This window comes from Bactrocera dorsalis, chromosome 5 (assembly GCF_023373825.1).
Source record: "Bactrocera dorsalis isolate Fly_Bdor chromosome 5, ASM2337382v1, whole genome shotgun sequence".
NCBI classification, from domain to species: Eukaryota; Metazoa; Arthropoda; class Insecta; order Diptera; family Tephritidae; genus Bactrocera; species Bactrocera dorsalis.
The window spans coordinates 26,131,463-26,152,467 of NC_064307.1; the positions used below are offsets into that span (position 1 = coordinate 26,131,463).

At 36.2% G+C, this 21,005-nt stretch overlaps 1 protein-coding gene and 1 long non-coding RNA gene across 2 annotated transcripts; one reads left to right on the forward strand and one right to left on the reverse strand.

Moving 5' to 3' along the window:
* Positions 1-295: 295 nt before the first annotated feature.
* LOC125778614 (uncharacterized) lies at positions 296-6,841 on the reverse strand. The gene is made up of 2 exons (XR_007422822.1): positions 5,485-6,841; positions 296-2,105 (listed from the first exon to the last, which is right to left on the reverse strand). It is a non-coding gene; the product is annotated as an uncharacterized LOC125778614 (long non-coding RNA).
* Positions 6,842-7,086: 245 nt separating this feature from the next.
* LOC105225622 (POU domain protein CF1A) lies at positions 7,087-15,719 on the forward strand. The gene is given in 1 exon segment (XM_011204170.4): positions 7,087-15,719. A coding segment is annotated over 1 exon segment (2,061 nt). The 5' UTR covers positions 7,087-8,316; the 3' UTR covers positions 10,378-15,719.
* Positions 15,720-21,005: the final 5,286 nt, after the last annotated feature.

Sequence of the window (21,005 nt, forward strand, 5' to 3'; positions counted from 1 at the left end):
CGTGTTTTTCGGTAATGTACGCGTACAATGTTTTCAATGCGGCGCAAAGTTGCCACTTTTCACTTCCTTCAAAGCAAAGCGAGCAACATATGTACATATGTATGTGCATACATTGATATGACGAGTAATTTTTTAAAATTTATTTTTTACTGTCACGTCATTTTGCAAACTGCAAAACTAAAGGAGCGTTGCGAAAAGGGGCAACTGATTTGCATATTGCAATTGTTAACAGGCGGCTCAATTGGCAGAAGGGTAAGGCAGGACAGGTAAGCCGTATGAAAGTAAAAGCATTACGAACGAGTGCGAGTGTTTATTGAAGGAAAGTAAAAGTAACGAACAGTTTTGCAAATTCAAATTAAAAAAATGCAAAATCACATAACACATGCTTCCGCGGCTTCTTCGTCGCCTTCATCCTCTGCTGCTTGCTGCTCAACTGAACATCTTAAGGGTGTGTCGTAGCTCTTCTTTAGCGCCTAATTTGCCTTTGGGTGCTGTCACAACGATCGTTGGGCGGCTTAAATGAATAAAAACGGCCAGATATTTAGTGTCTGCTTGCAGTTGATGCTCCTCAATGCAAAAAAGGGGTGAAGCTACATTTGTCTTGTCTTTTCTACTTATTTTTTGGCGCACAAATGCTCTCTGCCCTTAACGACTATGCTTTACTTAACGTATTTTGCATTCTTCTTGTAAAACCGAAAATTACATACAAACAAACCATCTACTGTAGAACTAAAACAGTGTGTGGCATGCAAAATCGTAAGGACTCAGTCAACTTCATCGGAGAGAGCACCAAATGCCTAGAAACAGCAATTAAGTTCTATGTATGCATGTGTGCTTATACATATGTAGATCGAGAACTGGTTGGCGCTTCTTTGGCAGTGAAAAAAGTTCTATATTGTTGTTGTCAAACGAGTTCAAACTGCTAGCGGTGTGCGGGTATAGCTACTTTCTTATGTTTGCGCTGTTATAATTATTTCTGCTTTACATTTTATTTTATGAAGAATTCGTCGCAATTAAAACAGGTCGACTAATTGGTGTTTCAAGAATTTTAATAATTTAAAAACATTTTTTTTTCTTTTTTTTTAATACACGATTTTGCTTGAGCAACAAATATAGATACCGGTGCTGATTCCTAAGAAATCAATAAATTTAAATATAATAAATATATATAAGCAGCCAATAAAGTGGGAGGTCTAAAAAATTGACACGTGACCATGCCCACGATTTCCAACATCCCAACAGTCTGAAACCCAAATAAAAATTAATAATCTAGAATAATATAGCAATGACTGGAAGTATGGAAAAGTTGGGAAAAATTCATTCTCGAAATGGCGAAAAAAATTATTTCTGTATTTATTAGTAAAAATTCAAATTCGAGGATATGGATTTTAAAAAAACTTGTTGACGGTTTCGTGATATGGATATTTTCAGACACTGACAAGCTTATAAAACAGACTCTCTAAAAAACGCGTTTAAAGTTTGCGAATTATGGTAATTTGAACGCCGGGTAGGGAAAATTCCTATGGATATCACCGAAAATAGTTTGAATTTCGAAAACTCATTTTTTAGACATTTGCTTGAACATTTAAAATTTCTAGACTTAAATACCACAATTAGAGGTTATATACAGTTAGAATTTTCAAAAATTCGATTTGTTTTCTTAATTTACATACATATATTTAAGAATACACACAGAAAATTGCATTGCATTTATTTTTTGAGATTTTTGTCAAAAAATTGTATTTTGCATATTCCTTCTTTTAGTTACTAGACTTAACATTACTTTAACGAAATCTCTTTGATTTTATAATTTCAGAGGATTCAGTTCAGAGATATAGTAGAGAGGAACTCCCAGAGATGAACTATAGTTCCTTTCCAAATAAATATTTTTACTAATACTAAGTCTTAAAATATAGTTAAAAGATACGAATATGTGAACAAATTTTTGGATCAATACATTTAAAAGTTTTCTCGGAAAAAAATCAGGAAAATTCGCTTTTTTTCGGTCTTCTAACTTTATATTACTCCTTAAGCCTTTTATAAGTCTTATTCAAAATCATGCTTTGCTCAAAACACTGCCCTCGTGTCTCTATAATTCTATATGTCTGCAACGAAAGAAGATATACAAGTAACGGTTAATTGATTGAAGACAAGTAGGTAAACAGATAAAATATTCATAAAAAATATACATTTATTTATAACCAACATTGAGCGCACACTCTGCATTCATCTGCTCAATTAAAAACGCGAAACGAAATGACCACCGCATTGATACCAAACGCGCCTGCACATGGAACAACTATAACATACGAAATAATATGCTAATGGCGCGGGAGCTGGCGTTCAGGTGCCGCTGTTAATGCAAGTGTGCTTTAAGTGGTTGCCAAAAAACATTGCAAAATGCTAATCTTGCTCATTATCAACGCCATCAACACGCCGGCATCTCATCAACGCCACCACAGCTACTGCTAAATTGACGGCTTCTTTTTTGTTCCAGCCGTAGCGGCTGCTGCTTTGGCGACTGGTCGTAGTAGACCTTTCGATTGAATCAAAGCGACAGGAGTTCAACGCCACGACGCTGCGGCTTTTCAGCATTTTTCATTCATGAATTTTTTACTATGAGCAGCAGCGCTTTAGCGTTTTGTGGCTTTTCAAGTAGTAGTACGCATAATTATGCAACAAGTCCTTGCCACGCAGCGATTTTTTTCTTATGCGGTCTGCAGCTCGTTTGTTTGCATTATTAACATAATTTTTTCTGGCGCTTTGTGGCGCGTGCGCGTTAGCATAGCTCAAAGTAAATATGCACAGCAGTGCTGTGGAACAGGATTTCGACCTGTCTATCAAATTAGCAGTTAATTCTAAATATATGCAGGCTCTGTACCGCACACCAAGTGTTGTTAACTATTAAGTCGCACTGTTAAAACTACAAGGGTTAGTGCTAGCGCGCTCCTTTGATTGCCGTATCCCGAAAAATTATCATGCCATCATATTATTTAAATGTGCGTAATTATCATATTTGAATTGTTAATGATTGTGAGATGAGCAAACTGCCATTTTTTTCCTCATACGTATTATTTCTAAAATACCCACAGCAGTCAATTGTATTATGTTTGTAAGCGTGTCAACTGTTTATCTTACTTTGAAAGAATTAAAAACAACAAAAGCTGGAAAATCATTGAAGGTGGTAGTTGTCATTTGTTGTTTGATTTCAATGCATATGAAGTGTGTTGCAACAAAAAAAAAAATGCATAATACTGCATTAACTGACTCTATTCAACATAAGTAGTTGGAAAATGGTGTATGGTGGCAGTGTGGTGACTTAAAACTGATCAAATTGATATTCTAAGGAATCTGAGTTTTTGGCTAATCGCTTTAGCTTTGTATCAAACAAAAGTAATGTTAAAGGTTCGCTAAGAGAATTGTTATGTCGTTATCCTCTCACACATCTATTTTGAAATTAGTACGGAATTTATCCTGTCATTATACCTTTAATAGCGCATATTAAGTTTGCCACGAAGTTTATGGCAAACTTCAAGGAAACGTCGGCAACTTTGTAATTTATTTATATATACACAAGTAAGTGAACAGCGTGACGAGCTGTGTAGATTTATTTATGTCCGTCCGCCTGTATGCATATATGCGACAAGTCCTTTAGTTTTTGAGATATTATTCTGAAATTTTAGCATCCCTTTTTTCTGCTAAAAAGCTGCTCGTTTGCTCGGAACTACTGTTATCGGACTACTATAGCATATAAGCCATACAAACTGAATGATCAAAATCATATTCTTGTAAGGAGAACTTTTTTATTTGACGAGCTGTCTTCACGAAATTAAGTATGGATTTTTGTCCAAGGCAACGGCAAATTGTTTAGAACATATGAATTGACTGAGTATCACAAATTTTTTATAAGAAAACTTGAAGCTGTGAAGGTTTTTATAGCTTCGGTGCAGTCGAGGTTCATGTTTTTTCACCTTTCTATATTTATAACAAAAATTTTATTTAAATTCAAATCTTTAAGGGATCTCCTTATACACATATATTAGCATTTATATGAATTCCTAAAATTTTGTAAAATTTTCAGGTACAATTATTCTCTTTTTGACTTTATTGAAGTCTTTCCCTCTGTTCATTTTTACAAACAACCCGAAGCACATAGCGTTCATATTACATATGTATATGATAAAAATTTTTGATAGTCATGTTTAGTTTGATAGATATGTGTAACCGGTGTGTTCGTGGCCAAATTTTGCAAAGTTTATGCAAGGCATTAACAATTTTAAATATAGGCGTATATCTAGGTGTGTATATTGTACAAAATAACAACAATTGTCGATATGAATTATCAGTTTCTAAGAGCACATATATTATACATACATATATGCATATAATACAGTCAGTAACCAATTGAAACCGACTCTAGAACAATAATTATACTGAGTATCATGCCATGTAATCTCTTGCTCACATACCTCGGTGATTTTTACTGCATTCATTTTCAATCTAGTTGAAAAGTTCTAAACAAATTTCATATTCACATTTAAAGCTTGATAAATAGTACAGCAGTGTATACAAATATGAATTATGTATACATAAACTTATGTACATACATATGTATATATAAAATTTGCCATTTTTGGTACTGAATGAGAAAAAATGAGAGCACTCGCTCATTAAACAATGAAATGAACATAAGCTGTGGAGTATTTGAAGATAGCGAAATGAGTGCAAAAATAGGTCTTAGAACTACTTTCGTTTCAACAAGAGGGAGGTGACAGAGTTAACCAATATATAACCATTTTATAACCAAAACTCAAATTCTTCTTCAATATGAGTAATATGTCGTTTTTCCTTTGCCTGTAAACTTATGAAAAATTATGTTACGTTATTTTGCATTTTAGGTGACAATATTGGCTCATGCGATCCAGCTCGTCACGCTGATCATTTATATACATATGTATTTATATCCTTTATAGGGCCTCCGACATTTCCTTTTAGGTATTATACACTTCATGGTAAACTTAACATACCCTGTTCAGGGTATACTAAATTTAAAGCATGCCAATACTTGAAGGCGCATTTATTGAATATTGTTTAAGGATCAAAATAGGCATTTCAGAGATTGCATGCCAGCACTTATCAAAGCTGTGTTTATGTGTAGAAACGTATAGACATGCTAAGTGGCACTGCAAAACAAAGAGTGTTTTCAATATATCAGTTACGATCAGTCGGCTGTCTACACAAACGTCTGATACGTGGTAGCTCGTCTGTCTGTATTTGCCACCCCACCCCAGTACGCCTCGCTGTCTCGCTTCTGAGCGTTCATTTTATTTGCCATTTGCATGCAAATTTGAACGGTAGGTATTTCACTCATTCCACTTGTCACCACTGACATTGAGTATGTTTTGAAACTGGCGCAATTTTGGCAAAAACTAGATTGCTAAGCATGCAAGTGTGTTTGTTTAATAGTAGAAACTAAATACAAACCAGTTGTAGGTATGTGTACGAAATATGTCCGTCGGCACACAAGGAAGGGTGTATTGGCCTAGTTTTACTGTTAGATGAAACATTTGAACGCGTTATTCTGAATTTTAATTGATTTGGATTTTCATAAAATAACAAAAAATATATATTTATGAAGCTTTAAACGGTAGGCGGCTACATTGATCTAAAAGCAAGGATTTGTATATGTTTGAAGGTACTTTATCATTGCAACAATATTGAAATAAAGCCAAAATAACTGTTAGTATGAAGTCCGAAAACATTTTTACTGCTATTGAATCAAAATTTAAACCATATAGAGGTTTAATGAGCTAACAGTAAGACTCTGCTGGTTGCTGTAACTAATTTTCACTGTTTTTGACTTATTGTTTGTGGCAGTTTAAATCCAAGTGCAACGATTGTCGCAACAAACACAAACTACCGCCTCATAATCATAAAACACGACCGGTTATTTTAGGCGTTTTTGGAGCCGTGTGTGCAAATGTACGATAAAGCATGCTGTGGGGCGCGCGCACCGTTTTGAAATCGCAGGTACGGAGTTAACACAAATACTGACTGTTCCAGCTGGATGTGCTGACTTGAATTCTTGCAGGACGGAAGTGTAAGTTGCATTCAAAAGCATGAATGGAATTTCTGGAACTACAACGCGATTTCCTGCGCAAAACGCTATGAAATGGAATCAAATACTTTAGCATATGCTAGAAATAAAGGGGAGTCAATAAGTCTAAACATTATCAACAAGCTGATATGAAAAAGGAATGCTAATCGCTGTTCACTTTCATTTACTAAATGGACTGAGTAGTGGCACTGAACAATTGGAAATCTGGTATGTAATTTCTTGTAGGCGTTCCATTGGAATTTCGTGCAGTAAACACATCGCTACGACATCATTGTTGGGTTGGCACTGTCCCATAAGTATCTGCTATCGCAGTCTAACGTGTCAACGAAAATGGTGAATGAGCACGAATGGCAAATACTCTTTTACGCAACTTGCTTATATTTGCGGGTGATTTCGCGGTTTCTCTTTGTTGAATGCCTTAGCGGTACAAATACTCTCTACCATACACAATCACTAAGTACAAAAACGATTGAGCATTGGAAGCAGTGTGTATGTTTCTTATCAACTACTTTTCTTGCCTTCAATACGAAAAAATCATTGGCTTTCATTCGCACTTAACAGTTAGTCTCCGTGTGGTTTCATTATAATATCATATCATCGCACTCGCACTAGGGGTGGCAACATATGTTTAGTGTTTTTGTACCCAACAACTGAAGTCGGTCTGTCTGCCATTCTATGTGAGTTCCAACACAGGCCCTTATAATCGTGAGATATGTGAGACGTACACACCTCTATATTTAGGTTCTTTACTCTTTTGAGAATAATCAACAGCCATTTTATCGCGTATCCACTCGCACCTTCGCATTGGTAGAAGCCTGCACCTTTGTCACGGCCGGTGGCAGTAACACAAACCGATGTTACTCTGCCTTCACTTCGTGTGCGCACTCACTCGCTCTTTGCGACTACATTTTGTGCGCTTCGTTTGACTGCTTACTACGCTGGTGGTTTGCTGACTGTTGTCGCCTTCATCGTTGTCTTTGGCTTTGGCTGAGCTAACGCTGCCTGAAGCCGTCGACGTTGTCGTTGTCGTTCTGATATTCGGTACTCACTGTTCGTGTTACCTCTTCTATTCGTTGTGCACTGTGTACAGTGTTATATGCTGCGTATACAGAGTGCTTGTGTATGGTTGTTTGGCGCTGACGTTCGCTGCCGCACGCTACTCTCCGATACCTTCTGTCGCCGATGAATGACGTTAGTTCACTTCGATAGCTCTATGAGTTTACACGTAGAAAATTTCAGTCTTCGCGTGTCTGAAGCGTACAAAATAGAATAAGCAAAGTAAGAAGATATTATTGTGCGGATCGTTTAACCAAGCAAGTTGCTGAATTTTTCAAATGAGAATGCGTGTTCTGATTCTGATTCATGTATAAATGGAAATCCAAAAGCAACCTTAGAGATACTATATTATCTTCGTGCTCATCATACATTACGGTTATTTTGATAAAGTGCGGTTGACCAATCTCGCTCGCAAAGCGACAGAAACCTGCCAGTGAAAAGTGTATCTGGAAGCAAAAAAAAAAAAAATCATCTCCCATATTTGTCAAATATATAAAGAATTCTAACAAATAAAACGAAAAGAAAGCAATTATTTTGACAAGAAGTTAAAATAATAAATAAAAGGTGCGGGTGTGTATCAAATGACAAACAAGTAATTGTGTAAAAAATACAAGATTGTTGATGTAATGAATTCAACTCAAAACTTGTCGTAATTTACATACAGTTGAGTGCCCATGTATGAGCCATAACTAAGCCTCGATAGTCGCTTACTAGTCAATTAAGCTTTCGCAAACCAAAAAACCGCCTCCGCTTAATTCGCACAAGCTATAGTAGCCGGCGGCAAATCGAATTTTTAGTGTTACACAACTTGTTGATTTAAGCTTCAATAAAATCGGCGTAGAAGCAGTGGCCAGTGCGTCTATAGTGGCATACGCACCCAGTGATTTCAAACAAATTTCTACTCTTTGTTGCGTTGAGCAGCCATTGCGCGCTGCTCTTAATACATCGTCGTCATCGAATTCTCCCCTGTGTACGTTGAACGAAAAGACTTCAAGACGGTTGCCTCACGGTTCGAGTGGAATGAGCATAGGGACACTGGTCTTCCTTTTGACAGATCGGTATTCAAGGTCGTTAAACTGAGCCCCAACTTGGAGCCCTACCCCGCCAGCGTGGAGGGCCTGAACAGCCCTAGAGCGGTGGGGATGGCCGCCACCTCATATATGACACCGTCCAGCGGTGATCTAGATATGGCGCTAGGTGGTGGGGGTTATCATACTTCATCGCCTCGATCGGCCGCCGATGCGGGCGAAATGAAATACATGCAACATCATCATCATCACGCCGCCGCTGCTGCCGCCCACCATCAGTTACCCTCATCGCCTAGCCCGAATGCAGTTGTGGGTGGAGCGGGTGGTGCGGGAGCAGGCGGTACTGGAGGTCTAGGTGTGTCAGCGAGTGGGCTTAGTTCGATCACACCCTCTGGTAGTTTGGGATCAAATCACTGGACCCCTTTGCATCCCTCAGATCCATGGGCGTCGATGACACATCATACACACCATCATCCCGCGGACGCGGTGAAGCAAGAGATGTCTCATTTATCACAGCAGTCACGCGTTCAACAAGGCATGGCCTCCCCACATACATGGCACGCACCGGTTCATACCACACACTATGTTCCGACGGGTGGCTCACCTTTGCAATATCACCATGCGATGAACGGAATGTTGCATCATCCTGCTCATCCAGCGCATCACCAAGGAGTGCCACCATTGCATCATGCACTGCGTGGTGAGTCTCCACAACTTCATATACATCCCCATCATCTGCAAGGCGATCGTGACGTATCGGGTGGTGAAGAAGATACGCCTACCTCAGATGATTTGGAAGCATTTGCGAAACAGTTCAAACAACGTCGTATAAAGCTCGGTTTTACACAAGCGGATGTGGGACTGGCGCTTGGCACCTTATATGGCAATGTCTTCTCACAGACAACAATATGCCGCTTCGAGGCTCTACAATTAAGTTTTAAGAACATGTGCAAATTGAAACCACTGCTACAAAAATGGCTAGAGGAAGCTGACTCCACCACTGGATCACCAACAAGCATTGACAAAATTGCGGCACAGGGTCGTAAGCGTAAGAAACGAACCAGCATTGAAGTGAGCGTTAAAGGTGCACTCGAACAGCATTTTCACAAACAACCAAAGCCATCGGCCCAAGAGATCACATCGCTGGCCGATTCCTTGCAGTTGGAAAAAGAGGTTGTGCGGGTGTGGTTTTGTAATCGGAGGCAGAAGGAGAAGCGTATGACACCACCAAATACAATGGGTGGCGATATGATGGACGGTATGCCACCAGGCCATATGCACCCACATGGCGGCTACCATCCACATCACGATATGCATGGAAGTCCAATGGGTACACATAGTCACAGTCACAGCCCGCCCATGCTTAGCCCACAAAATATGCAGTCCGCGACCGGTCATCAGTTGGCGGCTCACTAGCAATCAGAAATCCAGGAGTCGAACTCAGCTGCAGCTGCGTCCACTCCTGCATCGCTGCATCAGCAGCAACAACAACAGCAACAACACCAGCCACATAACCAACATGCGCCCAACACGCCATCCTCCTCGGGCGGCTCCTCGGCGACAATGACAACCAACGTGCTGTCGCCGCAATCGCCGATCGGTGCTGGATTAACTGCTAATAATAACAACAATAATAATACGCATAACAACAACAATGAAAGTGATCACTTGAGTCAGGTGAAACAGCAGCAGCAACAACAAGCGTCATCGATAGCGGCAGCTGCAGCCGCCGCTATGTACATTGATCCGATGCGCTACCAACATCACCATCCACACCAACACCCGCACCTTAATCCCGCGCACCACCCACACCTCTTCCACACCAGCGACCAGCAGCATCCAGCGCTGCAACATCCAACCGCTCACCACCACAATCTGCAACAGCCACAGACATCGCCCGGCGCCGGCAGCAGCAGCGGCGCCCTGCAAGCACCATCCTCATCGCCATCCTCGGCGTCCTCGGTGTTGGGTGTGAGCAGCGCGACCGGCATGCATCACCTTAATTTAAATCCACACTCACTGCACCAGCATCATCATCACCACCAACAGCAACATCATCACCAACAGCAGCAACAACAACTGCATGCCCGACGCCTATTCGAATGGAGTCTGCAATTCGGTGCCGCCGCACCAGGCGTGAGGCATTTCAATTCATTTGGCGGCGGTGGCGAATAGCATACGTCCGCCGCAGCGGCAGCGTCAGCCGCCTGGTTTGGATATGAATCGTCTTAAGCGTGCAAGCATAAGACGTCGGAAGAATCCAAGCTAGAGGCGGGTGCGCTTTTAAGCTGCGGCGTGTGCCGAACCGAGCTAATTGAAAGGGTATACTAGCGGCGGTGCAGAATTCAACTATTTTATTTGGTGTATAACTATACGTGTATATACGGTATATACAGTATACATACATATGTATATACATGCATAGGTGCAGGGAACGAAGGACCAACGACCGAGTCACAGTACCACTTGAAGCGCGGTTTAATATTGAACCGCTTTAGTTATAGTGGGTTATAGTTAGGTAGACTTATTAAGTAAGTGGACGGTTGTATGCCATTTGCCAGAGCTATACCAGTGCATTAATCTGTGTTAACTTGAAATTAGTTAAGTAAACTAAGTAAATGAATAATGAACAACATTATAAAATAAATAAAAAAAAAAAATTAAAAAATAAGCAAATACAAAGAAAAAGTACGGTTTAGTAGTAAAAATTTTTCACTGAAATACAACAAATACAAAGTAAAAGAAATATAATTAACAGTCTACTTAAACTCCCCTATAAAATAATTAGCAGCAAAGTCTTAAAATCAAATGTAAAATAGAATTAAAAAAATTAAAAACTTTGAAAGTTTCTAAAACTTGCAAATAATAATGCAATTAAAATCAAACGAGAAACTAAGTGATGTTTTTAAGAAAAACAAAGTAAATAGAGTTTTGCGTATTTAATAAAAAACAAAAACTGTGTAATCGCAAAGGTAATAATCAACTAAATTAAATGTAATTAACGAATTCAATAGTTTATAGTTTTATACATGTACAAGTTCACTGTAAATTTCTTAAAAAACAGAAAATCAGAAAAACAGCAAAATAGTGCAAACGTGAGCAACCGAGCAGCCGTAAGTTATGAAAACACACAAACAAATATGCATTATTAAAATACATACGTATGAGCATTGCGTGGCATTAGAAGAACTCGAAAAGCAACTGAGCTGCGTTTAATTTTACCACTTGTTTCAAAAAGCCGCCAAAACTTGAAAACCTCCTGCATGTAAACAGTGTTTGATACAATCATTAAATTAGTAAATATGAAAATCACAATAAATACAAAATGTAAAATGCAGAGCGCCCAACTTGTTGAGCGGTAAGTGTCGCAAAGCGCGAGCACCAAAGTAGAGACAGCTCTGCGCGGTGGACACCGGGCCTCACGCATGTTGGCCTGAGGGCGTGTTTTCTGTGCAGTTGCATTTTGCGAAGGTAAACCTTTTACGTATTATTCAATGCTTTGTTTGTCGTTAAAGCGTTTGCTAAAGAGTTTTTGTAATTACGCTCACACTTAAAGGCACTTTTCGTATAGACAAACGGTTGTATGTAAAAAATATTGTAGACCAAAAGTTGGAGTAAAAAACGAGGAACGCATTCGCTTATCACAAATGAAAAATCAAAATTCTAGTTTACTATAATGTACATATGTAGCTATGTATGTGTGTAGTACGAATTTGCAGTTATTTAATATAAATTTACATGCCTATTGCATTTTATTCAAATAAAAATAATTTTCTTTCGAGCCCCAGCATTTGTTGTTATATAATATTATGTGTATAAATTAAACATTTCGTACGTTCTTCGCCAAATGCTACTCTAAAAGAAAAAAAACAACAAAACATTTATTTGTGATAAATGAAATGTAAAATTCCTTTGTGCTTGCTTTTTTACAGTTATATGCTGGTGTTTAAGTATAAAACACGAAATAAAACTTAGTCATATTATTTTATAAATTTCAACACATTTGATCTGTTCAAAAATATTTATTTATAAGTGGGAAGTCAATATTGTTATTGTATATTAATTAAGTTAGCTGTCGCATAAGTGCAAGTAAGTCGTGTGTAAATAATATACATATAGAGGTAAAATAAAATTTCTTTGAATAATTTGAAACAAAAAACTGGCATTTCTTTATTTTCGGCGTGTAAATGGAGTCGGAGTAAGAGTTAGATACTTATTTCATAAATTTATTATTTTTTTTTTGTAAAAAATTAGTTTTGAAGTGAAATTTTTGTCATCATAGTGAATATAAAACACTTTTTTGGAATATCTATATATTTTTAAAAGATAAGAAACGTACTTAGTACTTAGACCGAGGTCTTGCGCTATATAAGCAACATACATATGTACATACACACACAGCTTTAGAATGGCATAATGAATATCGATGGCCGAGACTAAATTCAGTACAACATAACATAACTGGAAGTATAAAGAATCTGTATTGGTACTCGACTCGTCCTTAAGAGGTTATTTACAGTTAGAAGACCAAAAACAAGCGCATTTTCCAACATTTTTTCTAAGAAAACTAAAAAATATATTTGGGAAGCTCGTATTAAAATTTTCTGTGTGTATGATTAAATATATGTATGTAGTATGTACCCCTTAATTAAACTTCATTTTATGTAAAAAATTAATTTTTAAATGCATTTTTTGTCATCAAAGTGCAAATAGGTGATTTTTTTTTGGAATATAAGTATATATTTGTTTCACAAAAAAAAACTTATTTAGGTCGAGATCTTGCGCTCTATTGGGCTCTGTTAATATAAACTAAATAAAGAAATATTAACCCAGCTTTAGAATGCCATAATAGATAAAGATCGAAAAAAAATTAAATTTGTATTGACCCTTCACTATTACAATTCAACTGTGAATTACTGCAAATGACTGTATAAAACTAAATGTTTGCTTTATCATTCCTAATAAATTATAAAGCTTGTCAGCTGTTCGTGATTTTATAGTTTTCCTAGGAAATTTTGGTAAAAATTAAATGCATTAATTCAGAAACGTAGTAAAATATGTACTATACAAAACAAATAACAGCTCTGTTTCTAAAAAGAATCCAATGCATAGTCTGAATTATAATTTTTACTGTTAATATTTGTAATTCCTCGTGCTTGCCACGAAAGTTTGTAGTACCTAGCAGACCGCTCTCCAATGACAGTAACGATATCATCAACTTTATTTTGAAAGAAGTACGGACCGTTGATTCCAATAGACCAAAAACCACACCAATGGTTGTTCATGAATAATTTGTGGATTTTTTTTTGCACCAGAATCGACAATTTTGTTTATTTACCGCACCACTCAGATGAGTGTGAGTCTCATGAGTGAATATGATTTTCTTAATAAGCGTTACCGCTTTCAAGTGGTTCCAAGGCGAAATCAGCAAATGCACGACGTTTACGATGGTCCAATGGTTTCAGTTCTTGAGTGAGAACTATTTTATACGGCTGCAAGCCCATATCCTTTCTCAATATCCGACAGGTTGTGATTCGAGACAGTTCTAATTCTTGAGAACATTTTGGAATCGACAAACTGCAGTTCTCAGCAACACTTGCTTGAACGGCAGCAATATTTTCAGTACTTTGAGCGGTTGTTTGTTTTATTGGCACTCTCATCTGAGTGGTGCTTGTAAATTTTCTACAATTCGACGAATAGCGAACACGGGGTGATGTTTATTACGACCATAGAATTGCAAAAGCTGCAATTCAAGAACGATTACTTTGATAATAAAAGTTAGTAACTTGTAAAGTTAGTCTCGTGTATATCTATCCGTAATAAAATTGTAGACATTACGGAATACAATGAAAAAAGGGACAGCTCATGACATAAAAAATGACCGAAACGATATTTGGAATTATATCATCTCTACTGAAAAATTCGGTATAAAACTGAAGTAAAGTCCTTATATGTAAATTTTTATTTAACAAGATATCTTTATGAAATTTGGCATGGATAATTATTTTAGCTAACGGTATAAACTCTGAATAAATTATTTAAATTGGACCACTGTAGCATGAAGCTGCCTTAAAACTGAACGATATGAGTCAAGTTCTTGTGTGGAAAATGTTTTTCTTTGACGAGATTAATACACGACATTTAACAACGATTCATTCTTCGTACAAGTTGTTCAGATCGGTCCACTATAGCATAGCACAGCTGTCATACAAATTGATCTATCATAGAATTGCAAAAGCTACAGGTCTTTTTATACCCTTTTCTGCTATAAGGAGTGTACCTGTGAAGCGTATTATGCCTTCAGTGGAATGTTGACGTGTTTTGTTTTTGATTTTTTAATCTACCTCTATTCATTAGAGGTGATTTATATACGAAATAAATAAATTTAAAAAATAAATTCTTACATATTCGTATGTCGTTGGGTTAACCGGTGTTAGAAATAGTATTTTTATAATAGACCCGCCTGAAAAGAATTTGATCTTTGACTCTATTTGTAAAGTGGTTCGTTAAACTTAAATTTATATTTATATCTTATATTTTTGTATATTACTCTGATTCTTTATGGTCTTTCTAAACTTTTCGCATTTCGCACTTGCAGCTACATAGTAACGTAACGTTAGATGTCATTAAGCTCCGCCGATTTTGTCTTTCATTTAACTTATTATTATTATTTCGCTCAACTTTTGGTCTACAAACTAAAAACAACAAAAAAAAAACAAAAGTTGAAAAGTAAAACTAGCAAACGGTAGTAATAAATCAATAAACATTAAAATAAATTATTTCCTACATTTATTGCAATATGCGCGCATACGTCAGTTATATCGACAGCAATGCTATTATGAGTCCATTTATAGGTTATGAGGATCGTTGCACTCTTCTGTAAATAATTAAATAATTAGCTCTAAGTATGATAATTTTTTATCAAACAAATTTTTAAAAGAAATACCAATTTATATAATAATTATAAAAGTCGGAACACAAAATTAAAAAAAAAACTTTTCCCCGATAATGCAGCGCTAGAAAGTAAGTATTAGCTTTAAAGATATATGTATGTGCAAAATATAATTAATCCACAGTTAGTCAAAACAGGAAACCTACAGAGGTACACTAAAAACATAAATACACGCGCCTGTATAAGAACACATATACATAGATAAGTATAACTGTACTTGTATAAAAAGATAATAGCAGCAAGGACTCAATAGTTATACGTACATATAACAAATGCCAGACGAGAATCTTAAAATATTTAGCGGGAACACGTGTAATTGTAAAAGCTGTATTGTAAAATATTGTAAGTACGAAATAAATGAAATTTTTAAATTGAGAAAAACTCTGTTGTTGTGCTCTGGGCATTGTTTTTACTGAAAAGAAAATGAACGACATATTTTTTCAAGTTTTAACTTACAATAGTTTTTTTTGCTAACTATGAGAAATTATTGCTGTTGGTTTAGTGATAGGATTTTAAGGGGTTATATACCGTTAGAAGGCCGAAAACATTCCGGATTTTTTTTTTTTTTGAGAAAACTTTTAATTTTATTGTTCCAAAAATTTGTACACATGGTATCTTTTAACTGCATTTTTAAACTTAGTATTAGTAAAAATATTTATTTGGTTAGGAACTACAGTTGCTCTCCGGGAGCTTTTCTCAAAAAAAGCGTTTTGCGGTGACCACTATAACTCTGAAATAAAAAAAACCAAGTAGATTTCGTTATTTCGTTTGTAATGTTAAATATATATAGTAATTAATCGAAGGAATAAGCAAAATAGTTTTTTTTTTGACTAAATGGCGATTTCTAAAAAAAATAGATTTTTGACCTAAATTTCGGAACTAAATTATTTATAAAAAAAAGTACTTATTGTTAAAAAAAATTTATATTAATTACTAAAAAAATATATTTACGAAACTCGAGTTAAAATTTGAGACAAACGGTTTTGCCGTTTTTGAGTAATGTGTGTCAGCCATTTTGAGAAAAATGCAATCAATGTTTGGAGTGCACTACCAAACGCTCTGAAATTTCAAATTTGCGTGTTACTTCGAAAATATTCAGCGGAACGATATGAAATTTTCTGTGTGTATTCTTAAATATATGTACATTACGAAAACAAAAAAGTAGATTTTTCGAAAAGTCTAACCGTACATAACGCCTTAAATGATAATTAATTACTTTCATTTGCAAAAACTGTGATCCTTTATGAGCCGCCGAAAAGAATTTAATTTGTGCTACCATATTTGTTGGAACAAAGCTATTATTCTTACTTACTACATATATAGTATCCCTTGAAGCGTCCATAGTGCATGACTATTTGACTACAGCACTGGTATTTTTGCATATAATGTGGCTGCTCATTAGGCTTCCAATACTAAACAGTGCTAAAGATTGCATCTAATTTTTTCTTATCCCTAACTGGGTCATGTAATTCACGCCCTTATTGCATCAGCCAAATTTGTTTATGTTTAATTATAAATTAAGCAGTCTTGGCACCCGCTGTCTTGTGTTGTTGTTTTAAATGTCATTCACCACCCATATCACAATCCCGAATTATTGCTTATTTTAAATATGCGATCACTTTTCATTTTGTTTACGCTTACATTTAATATTAATTTGTTCATAAGGACTTACAGAACTGGCCGCCTTCGTTTACTCCGGCAATTAAGCACAATTTACGATGCTGCTGATCTGCAAATGATCAGCTCGTCAAATACCGACGGTGGAAGCCGCACGCTGCACGATCGCGTATGCAAACAATAAAATTATGCACATGCGATGTACATAAAAAGGTCAGTGGCCGTGTGAAATTATTAAAAATGCAACTGAATGTAAGGATGTGTATATGTGTATATTATAAACATATGAATATATGCAAATGCAGATCTATAATTGCTATATAAATGCTAGCAGTTCTGGCTAAAGTTGATTATTTCACCACATTTTTGTACGCCGAACAGGGTATATTAACTTTGCCAAGAAGTTTGTAATACCCAGTAAAGTATATGCCATATGATACTTATCAGCGTGGCGACCTGAGTCGGCTTAGCCAGTTTAGTCTGTCTGTAAATACGCGAACTAGTTCTTCGTTTTTCGAGATATCAAACTGAAATTTTGCAAACGTCCAAGAAGCTGCTGATTTGTCGAAAACGCCGATATCGGACTACTATAATAAAATTGAATGATCCAAATTAAGTTCTTGTATGGAAAACTTTTTATTTGACAAGATGATGGCGTGAATTATTTTCAAAAGCAATGCTACAATATCTGAAGAAAGCATTTAGATCGGACTGCTTTAGCATAAAATTAAATATACTTATATGTATCTTAATAATTTTGGATGAGAAAGTCGCACTAAACTTAGAGATTTTGGTATCAAGTCTTGAAAGCTTACCTATATCGCCTTCTTCTGATTTATGGAACTGGATTCCGGTTAAAAAATATCTTAAGAAAACTTGGTGTGCGTGGTATCTTAGCAAAAAGTGATTTACTTTGGCAATTGCATATCATGAGCTAAGAAAGTAAATATTTGGCGAAAACACATATTTTTTTATACATTTTAGTAAGAATATCGAACTGCTCAAGGGTTTCTTTCCGCAAAAGACAGTTTTTTTATTTCCATTATTTTTAATACAAAAATTAAATATTTTATTAAAACTTTATTATAACGACACACATTTTAAAAAGATTTTGTAGTATTTTCAAAAGAAAATGCTCAAAACTCGGCCATTGCGACGTAATTTACGGCAGGCCCAAGGAAAAATGCTGCCTGACGTTGACCGTCGAACTTCATATAGGATCATATGAAAAAGACGTGTTATAATTTAAACTAGGTATTGGCTATGTTTTTCTAATTTTGCGTTATATTAAATTCTTTGTGTATCTCCACTATTCAATGTACTACAGTGGGCAAAAGATAGTAAGACATTTTAACTAAAATTTCGCCCGAAAATTCATTCTTGTCTTTCCGAAGTACATAAAGTGCATTCTGGGATTTTTATGATGAGTGAAATTATTCAAAAAAGAAGTTCCATTAAAGTGCAAAAAGGAAAAGGTCTTCGGTGATAATTGTGTGCCGCGAGCTAGTGTTTTTGATTGAGAACGTCTTGAGCACGAACCACGTCCAGGACGGCTATCAACATCAACTCATGACCAACACGTTAATAAAATAAAGGTCTTCGTGCTTGAAAATCGACAATTAACAGTTAGAGATCTTACTGGCATCATTGGAATATCGGAAGGATCAATGAAAACCATTTTGAAAGATCGTTTGGGCCTAAGAAAAGGTAAAGCACGATTGGTTCCAATATCACTAAATGGTTTCGAAAAAACGGCATCGCGTTAATGTCTGTGAAACAATGCTTTCCGATGCGATGAGTCTATGATCTATGCTTACGACCCAGAAACCGTCGATCAAACAGCCGTATATCGTGGCAAAGATGAGTCGAAGTCGAAAAATTCACGTCAAAGTAGGTCAAAAATCAAGGTTGTGTTGACTGTTTTCTTCGATTATGGGGGTGCGATGCACTCTGAATTCCTGCGAACAGGCCAAACTTACTATTTTTTGCTTATAACAGTATGTACATATTCAGCAGAGTAACAATATTATATAAAAATTAAATCAACAAAACTGTAGTGGTTGGAAGCTCCGATTTGTTGATCAACAAAAAGTATCGATAACTTTTTTACGTGACAATATATGTAAACATACAAAAGGTCATTTCAAATTGACTATTGACACTTAATATTTAAGGAAACTTGATTTATTTACCATATATTTTGTGTTGTCTTTGGTTATGCAATGAAATTAGAAATACTCGACTTTTGGCAATTTTTGTTACTTTACAATGCCTCTTGTACCATAATTACAAGACGACATATTATACATATATAAATATATATGTATGTATGTACTTGTATATATCAACATAGTTTTCTGACATGAAAACGTGAATATATAATTTTAACACTAACATACATATTAGTCTATACGAATATATCCAAATGTTGTTATCTCTGCACTCATTATTTCCCACCCCTTGGTGACTTGTCTCCATGGTGAAGGTGCGTGTGTGTGTATAATGCAGATATGAATTTTCATTCACTTCATGTTTGTGTAGCTGTAGCGCGCTTTCTGGAGCAACTCTGCGCCGCCGCATGCATACAACCGTGTCAATAATTACCCGTGGGACTGGCACGACCAACAACGAAACGAACAAACGGGGAATCATTCAAATGTTGCGAAAAGAAAACGTCGAAACGTTAACTAACTACAACAATAGTAAAATGGATTCAGACAACAGACAACTTCGGTGCCAGCTACTCACCAAGAGAGAAAAAACAATAGTTTTAATGGTAAAAGTAACCAAAATAATGGCAACAATAGCCGCCAAATAACGCGGCTCACACACCAAATGCCAAATCAAAATGGCTGACGAATAGCTTTACAAGAGGCAATGACAGTGACGTCGGCATTTGAGGTGTTGACTATGTTTTGTGGGGCGTGTGGCTTTTTAAATTCTTTTTCAGCATATACTTGAGCACATAGCATGCGTTTTGAAAAGAACATTGAATGTTTTCTGACCTTAATGCATTGCTGACTGCTAGCAATAATGCTTTCAACTGAAAAATGCACTCGCTAGTCAGCTCGCCTCTCACCCCCTTGCCCAATGGTCTTCGGTGTCTTATGTCTTATGCTACGAGTATTGTTGTCACGTCCATTGGGAGATTATTTACCAAAGTCACTAGTTTGCCAATAGGCAAGTAAATACGTATGAGTGCTAATATAATTATAGTATAATGCTAAAGGGGGTGCCGTAAGAAGAGAGCAAATAACGGATAAACTAGCTCATTTTCTACATATAAAAGTGGTGTTGCCAGAGTTGAGCTTCATCATATCTTTTTTGTTATTGGGAATGTTTTACTATCTTAATGTCCTTATGGGTGCTCTTGGAGTAGAGAATTTGTTAAAGTAAAGCTGGTAGTTTCGGTTTCGTGGCAATATTCGCGATAGATTTACGTCCATATTGCATAATGCTTTCCAGTCCTCTAAGTAGTTGGGTTTCAAAATATTTTCATTGTCGATTTCTGATACAATCTTCTATGCAAAGCTCTTGGCGCCATAGATAATAAATATTTTATAGCTCGGCTTATAAGACTTGTTTGAGATTTAACGATTTTTTAGTTTCTAGCTGTCGTAGAGCCCATTTGTTGTGCTCGTGTTTGAAAAAATACTTTGAATATATGTTACATGTAGATTTATGAGATAGTTAAAAATGTAAATAAGTTAATATAAAATGAAAAAATTTTAAAGGGCTGTCGCTTCTTGAATTGGAGATGTTCTTTTAATTATATACTCAAAAAGTGTATTTTAAAAATATTGTAAGACGTTCTCTAAGATAGTTGAAATATATTTAATTGAACTTAACTTTATTTTGTTTATTTCACGACCAAAATTTGACTTAATATTTTTAATGGGAAGAAATTGATTGATAATATTTCGAGAACCCTGCAAAAACTCTTGATAAAAGATGTGTTTTCAGAAATCACTGATCTTTCTAAAGATAAATATTTCATTGAGCGTCAAATCGCACGAACGAGTCGTCCAATCGGCTGGGCCATTTCTTGAGATAACACTTTCACCAAACTTGGTTTTTAATAAATCGGTGAATTTCGCTGTGTGGTTTGTGGCGCCGTCCTGTTGGAACCACATATTGTCCAAGTCTATATCATCCAATTCGGGTCGAAAATATTCAATTATCATTGAGCGGTAGCGATTCCCATTCACAGTAACGTACCGGTCTTGACCATCAC